At 38.9% G+C, this 8,893-nt stretch overlaps 1 protein-coding gene across 3 annotated transcripts; it reads left to right on the forward strand.

Annotated features, from left to right (window-relative positions):
* The first annotated feature begins 5,313 nt into the window (after nt 1–5,313).
* Nucleotides 5,314–7,661, forward strand: LOC111272767 (uncharacterized). Of its 3 annotated transcripts, XM_086973390.1 has the most exons (6): nt 5,314–5,423; nt 5,517–5,783; nt 6,087–6,209; nt 6,400–6,558; nt 6,939–7,098; nt 7,355–7,438. In XM_086973390.1, coding segments are annotated over exons 2-6 (708 nt in total). In that variant the 5' UTR covers nt 5,314–5,423; nt 5,517–5,519; the 3' UTR covers nt 7,357–7,438. The 3 variants fall into 3 exon arrangements, with proteins under 3 accessions (XP_086829516.1, XP_022710118.1, XP_086829515.1); XM_022854383.2 differs by having other exon boundaries at nt 6,939–7,661; XM_086973389.1 differs by having other exon boundaries at nt 6,400–6,516; nt 6,939–7,661.
* The last annotated feature ends 1,232 nt before the right edge of the window (nt 7,662–8,893 follow it).

The raw sequence follows: 8,893 nt of genomic DNA on the forward strand, positions 1-8,893 counted from the left end.
ATTTTGAGCCCATCGTCGCAAAAGAAAGCTTACCATTAAACGGTGCGGGAATATGCGCATTTCGAATGTATACACAATCTATATCTGAAAATAGCTAGCTTTGCTCAGTTATAGTTGTTCTTAGCACACTTTCTTCAGATAAAAAATCTCTAATTAGTATGTGTCACAAGTGAAAATTATGCTAATGTGCTGTTAAGTGTCAACTAATCCTGATGGTTTACGCCTAAATTACCGTCAACCTACATGCTTACCTAGCGGGCATTTTGCAATAACAGCCTATCATTTGGGATCCTGCATCTCAACTACAATCAGGACGCTCGAACATGCATAATCACAAGCATTAGTAATAATAATTAGTACTATTTTCGATGCTGTTTTTCCAGTCGAAACTGTATAACTTAATAAACAACTGAATATATATGTGTATGTACATGATAGATTATTATAAACATCAAGGTCTAAGTGAATCGGCAATTGCGGAACGAACCAGGCTAAGTAGATGTAAAAAAACGCGCCATGCTGTTCTTCGATATTTGCCTTTCTTTTGGTACACTTCGTTTCGAGCCGGAAGGTTCAGGCAGCCAAAAGTTGAGGTTTTCTCCTCTCTGGCAAACGTGAATATCCAAGGGGCAAAAGACCGAGTCTAACGGGCTAGGTCCTTCTTTCTCATGTCGACCTTAGTGATCAATTTCATTTACATGGCATATATGCAACTACTACTTATTTACTTCTTCTTTAGCATACGTAGCCTTTCATATAAGCTATTATTAAACAGATATTATAGCTATTGTGAAAAATATATTGTTTTTAAAATGTTACTTTTATATTTGACGCAATAGTGTAAATAAATGGCAAAATCCTCTACACTATGCACTCATATTGCCCTTTAGAGAAATTCTGATCTTCACACTTCTTCCAATACTTTCTTTTAAGTTACGCTAAAACACTGAACAGCCAAAATCGTTTGATGTGTATCACTCTCATCATAGAACTGCCTTATGTATCTGAATTACTATGATAGGTTATTTGAAACTATCCACCGATTTTACGAATTTCTTGCTATTGCCGATACGGTTTTATTGGCCCAGAAGAAACTACAGCATGTTCGACGAAGTATGCTCGTCGTTCAGATTGACCTTTAAGGACAACGAATTAGGACGCTGACTTACTTAGCTTTTTGGAAAGGCTATATTTTGCGATCTACAATATCGCCTGAACACGACTAGAAAGGTCGTGCTACCGTTCGACCAAAACTGTAGGAGAATCCTGTTTCGAGGAGTAATAACTTTCAACATTAATTTTCAATTCGTATGCTTGTTAGGCAGAGAACACTGATTTAGCCTCACAGTCCTTTCTCTAACGCAGATGTCGTTCCTGAATGAAGCAGTATGCAGCCGACAGTTGGCATGTTTTAGTAATAAACCAGATCGACGTCTTCCGAACTAACTGTACCGCCGCAAACACGCGTTTAGAAAAGGACCGATACAAATTCAACGGACAATTCGAGATACGTTGGTAACATGGTGCGAAGAAGTCTTTGCTCCACTAGCCGCAAAAACTATCATAAGCTTTTTACCAATATACACGTCCCAGATTCGAAGTAATTGGGAGACCCGCACTGGATCAGCAAATTGCTTGCTGCGTCTCGGTAGGCTACCCTAAAATGAAGCCTTTCCTGATTAGAGAGCTCAAGGCAAAACTCTTGCCTATAGATAAAAACAGCCTGGAATTGCCGAACTCGGTCGTACTTATCTGTGGCTATTGGGGCCAAACCGTTTACCAAATTCGGCCAACGAGAATTGGGTTTCGTGAGATCGTCAGCGACGAATACTTTGTAACCGCTGTAGGAACACGCGGTGAGATTCAAATGCGCGGTGAAAGCGGTTCCGTCAATATGAAGCAGGAATTTAGAGAGACTGTTTTCAAAGTAAAGGTCTCGCTGTCCTGGTGTTCTTCCAGAAATAAGTTGAACCGGCTTCTCCGTCACTCCCAATATCGAATCGCTTCATTAATAGGACTGATTAATTAAAATTAAGCGCGTCACAAAGAGAGTGCTTAATATTCTCTAAATTTGCTGAACGCTTTCAACGTTCATTTTTGTACGGTTACCTTATTTGTCATCACGCTTAAGTGGTCTGACGGCACTCGATGACTATGTCAACCGATATGCCCGGAAAGGCACTGCATATTTAAGGGCTTTATGTATATCCAGTGTCTTTTATGTTTGTTCAGGAATTAAGGATTTTTCGAAAGTACATCACCCAACATTAACCAGGACACGTATTATCTGGTACAGTACATCACGTAAGGGGTGTCTCATACGATGTATCGAGGCCCACTATGAAGACTGCAGGTTTCTTATTAAAACAGGTTTGCAACAGCAAAAAAAAAGGACCCTTATGCTAAGCGTAACTTCCAGTTGCGTTTCTAGGTAAAGAATAAAAGACTTAGATTAGAAGTCTAACCAGAGATGGTCTGGCAGGGCCTGTTCGGAGAAACGGCGTGACAATCTCCATAACTTCAAAGAAATTGTACTAAAATTGATAGCTGCTTGAATAATTGCTAGGTCGTTTCGTAAAAAAATGAAGAAAAAAAGACATCTTGACAACGTTGCTCTTAAACGCGAGGATTATGTTGAGCCTTTATCAGCCAGATTGTCTTTCTCTATCAGTAGAACATTGATTTTATAGATGAGTTCCTATGAGACGCATCCGATGCTAAGATTTGACTCGGTTCAGATTGTTAGCGATTTTTTATTGACCAAGTTTAAAAAAAGCAGGGATATTTCGGAGCAACTGATCGCTTTTTTTGATTTTATTAAATGTTCTGCAAACGAACAAACGGCTACTTCCATTTCGGAAGTTTCGCTCTTTCAGAACTAAATTTACAAAAATAAGTTGAGAGTCTACAAGCTATATAAATTACACGACTGATTACGCTAAAATTCTATATGGTATGTATAAATATTCTATATAAGGCCATATGACAAAGTATTAGATTATATTCTGCAACACGCTCCCTATGTATTACTTTCTACGCTGTACATACCTAACGCTGTATGCGTTTTCTTAGATCCAGTTGGTCCAACGGAAACTAGGAACCGGCAAAAGTCATTTATGATATTCTCTATGAACCTTTGATTTGATCATCCCTGATAAAGGTATTTGATTTGTCAAATTATTTTACTTTAAAGTCTGGGAACCTCACGTTCCAAATGGAGTAGGCTTAACCATCCTTCGATCCATTGTCTGATCTTGCGTTGTTCTGCTTATTTTGAAATATGGTACGCGTACTTGATCATAAAAGGCAACAAAGAAACCATGCCACGGACAGACAGAAAATTCTTGATCATGTTGTCCACTTTTTCATTTTTCTCACTTCATACATTTAGCATGATCTATATACACACAGGATAAGTTGAAGAAGAAGATAATTTTTAACATTTCGGAAATCTTTTGCGGTGTGCGATACTGGCTGTAGCTTGATGAGGACCATTTCGTACGCATCACTCATCGTGTTAGATCTGCAATCAAATGATAATATAACTCATCAATTCTTGTTCTTACAAACGTTTTTTTTTTTACTTGTTCACATGATACAGCATTATTTTAAATAAATTCGGTCTTTACCAAAAGCACTTACGGGATTACAAATGCTATTGTGCCCTATACAATAAACCAGGACCTTGCATTTTAACGTGAGGAAAGGTGCTGACAAAAATAAACATGAGGCATTGGTTGTTGAGTTACTAGGAGAGCTAATGGTAAGTTTGCCTGAAGCAGCAAATATTTTAACAAAGAATACTTAAAGAACCTTCAGAATGGCGTGATATAGACGTATATTAGCGACCTTTGTATGCGGGTGTTCGCCTAAGGGGCAAAGTTGGTTTGCAACTGCATAGATGAGGTACTATCTCTCCCACAAGCACAATAGTTTGACTAGCGTTGGCTTCTATAAATATAGGCTACTGGGTAGAGCAACAATGTTGAATATGCCTTATCATAGTGATATTCTGGCACAGGACTTCATCTTTCATCAAAGAATAAATCCTTGTCCTTACCTTCTATTACTTTAAGGTATGGCGATGCCATAGCAGGCTATACTTCAGTATGACTGTACTTCTAAAACTGTCGAGTGTAACAGAAGGATCGAATGTATAAAATGGTAAACGTGTTCCTAAAATCAGAAATATTCTTTTGTGTTTTAATTGGAGTTATCAGAAATTGTGAGAATGTTCGTGCTCTTGGTTAATCCTCTGGATACGGTGACTATAAATGCAAATGCAATAAGATACATTGTAATGAACTGTTCTATGTAGGAACACTGTTCAGCAGTGAAACTTTTGCTAAACTGTCGTTCCACTAATTCGAGTTATTTCTCTATCCCATTTTTGTAACTAAAAAAGAAAATTTAAATAAAAATGCGCAGCTTTTCTATAAATATTGCTTTTAACTGACAATTGTTTTCGCTAGGCCTGTCTAGAACGCCAGCACGTTTATGTCACGCGTTCCTTGGATTTTCCTCTTCGATTTTCTCTTTTTCTATTAGACGTTGTAGTACAATCAAGCTTGAATTCAATTGTAAAAAATGACCTTGCGCTGCGCGAGTTCCCTTTTAACTGGCGCTGAACTCTACCTGAAAAACCTTAATTAGCTAGATAATTAGCTAGAAGCTAATTGACCAGAAGCTTCATTTTTTCTGCACATTTTTCTTTTACTACTAAATCGTTCGGTGTCCGATACCGACCTTAGAGATGCCAATCGTTTCTATAAACCAAAGAGTTCAGTCCGCGGTTACAACCTACATTTTCAAAGTAACTATTGGATGCGGTAGCAGTGTAAGGCGCCATCCTATTGTTAGGGCTTGGAACCACACCAGATTTGTGACCGGTTTACTTTTTTCTTGGCGAACAGAACTAGACACGGCAACTAAGGGAAGCGTTATAGGTTACATCGATGCGTATATGCGGACGCGTGTAACGGACGATTCAGGCATGCTTGCCCTGATCTCTTCCCTGATGTTCTGTGATAGTTGATAACATTATTGATCACATGTAACAGCTTTGGCAGTGTAATCATCTGTATAATAGAGGTAATTTCGGAATAGCGTTTTGGCCCGTATGCTATGCATAATAACATCGAATAAATTACCTCATGCGTGTGCCCGCAACGGCCTTAGAGACACAATGTACTCTGCAATTATAGTACGTTTTTTTATACGTTCAGACATTCATACGTTTTTTTTTTGTTTTTCATAGACGCTTTGTTCATTTCAATATCGTTGCTGCTGCTACGTAACGAAAGAACGGAAACATCGAAGTAAAAGCTACGGGATATAGCGGAATTTACCAGCTGGCTTCTCCGATTGGCTTAACGTGTTAGTCGGCATGAAAACGAAATTTTGTAATTAACAAGATACGTCAGGTAAATATCTACTGAGGAGGTGAACAGTTTTTTCTAGAGTGAACATTATCACATGCTCATTAGATTATTATTTTGTGCGATTTTTCCATATAGAAGATGGTTTTTTGGCTCGTTTCACCCGCCTGGCGACGCTGTATTGTGTCGGCAAAGCCGTACTCCCGTCGACGCCGATGGCAGACTCCTGTTGGCCGAGAATTAATAGCACAACAACGCAGTACGTTGCAAGGAGGATATGTAATAGATTCCACGACTGAATGGAACTCGACACGAGAATATAGGCTGCCACTGGCAGTAGCAAAACTTAAGAAATACATGGCGCTCATCATGATGTATGTTAATCAGGCTGGCACCTACTCGAAGGTCGGTGTGGTAGTGGACTTTGTATTCTTCTAATAATTGTCTTTTAAATTGTCCTCCGTTGTCGCTGGTGGCAAATATATCAACATTTCACAGATAGGCACACCTAGTTTACATTACGATGTGAAAAGGATGGTGAAGGCTCGTTTTTGTATAACACAGCGCAGTGTTCGTGGTTGGGTTAGGTATTTTTTGCCCAACGGCTAGCTGAACAGCCTAATCAAATTCTGCGACTTAGAAATTGTCTTAAAAACTTATCATTAATACCAAATAATGCTATTCCTGACTAGCGTTCGCTTTGTTCAGGTGTGCGCCGTTCCAGAAGACCTCGACGTATTGAGGTATATAGCCATTCAAGTAAATAACGGCACGATGGATCCAGAGGACCAGCTCGGAGTTGTTCAGTTTTGCTGCGAAATGCTCAATGAAGTACGTGAACATTTAGCCTTAGCCGTCCGTTTCTCATCCCCGAAATGTCAACGATTGTTAATATAATAATAATAATAATAATAACGAAATGTTAAAAATTGCAGTTCGCAAACTGCAGTTTTCTCTATGCACTGATATTATTACTTGGGACACAGGGGTAGAAATTTTCACTGCTGAATTATCTTTTCAGATCGAAGTAACAATAGAAGAAATCAGGGAGCCAGAACACGGCCTTCGCTTAAATCGGGAGGGGTACATAATTAAAATTCAAAACTTTGGTGATGTTGCGCTGGATCAAAAAATATCAGTAAGATTTCGGTCTGAGCTACCATTAGAGGCAAAAATTGAGGTGAGAGGCCATGCTGTGCGCCCAATTTTAAGTACGTCTTCCTAAAAACACGACGACCAGGCGCTTGACAGTCGTATGAATGTTACGTAGATTCCAAAAAAAATAATTTTATGATGGCCGTTTGCATTTTTTTTTACTATGTAATAAGCAGTACCATGCAAATATTACTGACGGCGACGAAAAACTAATATTGCTTAAGTTTCATAGGAAACACCATTTTTCATTCTATAAAGTAAAATGCAAGCATTAAACTGAAGTAACGATAAGAGCAATAATTACTCTTCATCAGTTCATGCACTTAGACACATGTATTCTAACAATATCGGTTCTTTCGAATTTTCGTTACTGTCTTCCTATTTTCATTTGTTCTTCATTTTTAGGAGCTACTACAAGTTGTCCCCGCATTTCCCGAGTCCATTACACTCATCTATTCCGGAAATCCAGAGCTGGTGGAACCCCTGCAGATTACTCAGATCAATTCGAAAGCGAAACATCTCTCGTTGCAACTTCAGAGCTTGCCGAAAGATTTTAGGAGACCTTGTGAGGTTTACAAGATCAGCTTAATAGTAACGTGGAAGGGTCCTTCCGCCAAATTTCCTGCAGTTAGGGCTAGACTGTACAGAAAGATGCATGAGAATTTTCTTCAGATCCGAAAAATAACAAATCATCTCAAAGAGGCCTTAAACAGTAAGGCCCTACTAGCTGCCATTACTCACATATCTAATTTAAATCCCAACGATATAGAAGGCTGGAAGGAGGCGAGTTACTTACTTACGTTTATGGATGACACGTACAGGAAAGCACTTCAGGAGTACGAAAGGATGTCCTCTATCAAAGCATTGTATATAGACCCAGAAGGTCGTAACACTCTTACTAAAATGGAGGATATGGCGTCAGAAGACAAGTCAATTGTCCTTCAGCTGCAGGATCTCGCCGATGCAGTCCATCGATGCAGGGTGCTGTTGGAGAGCTCTTTGCTGCGCGGCAAACAACGGGAAGGAGTTGGAATTTATAGAACAAAAAGTAGTGGTTAGGACAGTGCCGATGACAGAGTAGCGGTATAATTGGACACAATGTACAAAATACAGTTTGCTTACAATGATTGATATTCGCGTTTCCTTAAATCCCATTCTTGTCTCGTTGCAAAATACCTATATTTCAAGTTGGGCGCGAATAATCTGGGTTCGGAACCGGACATAGACACGCTTCGGTTCACGTTGGAATCAGCAGCATGCTTTAGACTCCTTATTTTCCAACGTGAATTTCCATCTTCTGTCCCGAAATTTTCGTTGAGGACTTCCGTTAAGCTCTGCTTTTTCGTGTATTTTTTCACGTAAACGCGACTCGAACGGCTCATTTTTTGGTTCTGTGGCCGTCATAAAATGTTTAACACATTATACAGTGTTATGTGCTTTACCACTTATTGCGTGTCAATACTTTGTTGTGAATCCACATTTAGATGCACTGTTGGCCTTCCTTTTCCTACAGCCTCTGAAGTTATATTAAAAAACAAGGAAAAAAGTTTTGCTCTTATGTACATTTGTTATTTCCATTGAAACCTCTACACTCATCCGATGCAAAGTTGACAAGTACTATTCGCTAAGCTCAAAAAGGGTAGGAAATTTTGTCTATTATTAAACTTATCTAATTAACTAATCTAACTAACATGAGACCAAACTTAACATCAAATACGTCAGTCATGGAGCAAATTAAGACGAACGAGCCTTTTGTTGGTCAGCAACAATTGTCAACCTTAAATCGAACGTTGCGGTGAAATCCAGATAATATCAATGTGAGATATTTACAACAGCTGGATGTATCGTTTATAATGGTAAAATTTGAGGATGCTGACGGCGTACAGCACGCCATTCTCGAAAGCCTTCTTTTCTGTAGGCCGCCAGAGCTAGTCATACCTTTTCGTAATAATAATAAGGTGAAGAAATAGATCGTGTTATTTACCTCGGACCAATCTTACAGTTATAGCTTTTTAACAATCACCCTACAATTTGTAGCAGTCGAAAATTTTTTATTTAGTGCCCACATGCTGGCTAGACTTAGCGGTTAGTCACAGTCTTAGGAACGTTCATTCACTTTTATGCAATAAATTACATTAATAAAATTATACTAAGCGATTCCCTTTTTCTAATCTAAGTATGCTTGATCTTATCTAAGTATGCGACGTAGAAGTATTGAGGGTCCGGAGTATCAGCTTAGTGTTTCAATGTTACTGCGAGAAACTATATGAGTTCTGTGAGTGTTTAACGCTGACCAATGAATTCTCATGAGACCATTTTCGAAAATCACGAAAAACTTAAATCGAGACTGTTTAGTTTCG

This window comes from Varroa jacobsoni, unplaced genomic scaffold (assembly GCF_002532875.2).
Source record: "Varroa jacobsoni isolate VJ856 unplaced genomic scaffold, vjacob_1.0 contig03179, whole genome shotgun sequence".
Classification (NCBI taxonomy): domain Eukaryota; kingdom Metazoa; phylum Arthropoda; class Arachnida; order Mesostigmata; family Varroidae; genus Varroa; species Varroa jacobsoni.

Bases quoted from the DNA above. Each gene is read 5' to 3' on its own strand.
- LOC111272767 (XM_022854383.2), top strand. From the start codon at position 5,520: ATGGTTTTTTGGCTCGTTTCACCCGCCTGGCGACGCTGTATTGTGTCG. The intron at 5,784-6,086 runs GTCGGTGTGGTA...CGCTTTGTTCAG, and splicing joins AGGCTGGCACCTACTCGAAG to GTGTGCGCCGTTCCAGAAGA. The intron at 6,559-6,938 runs GTGAGAGGCCAT...CTTCATTTTTAG, and splicing joins CATTAGAGGCAAAAATTGAG to GAGCTACTACAAGTTGTCCC.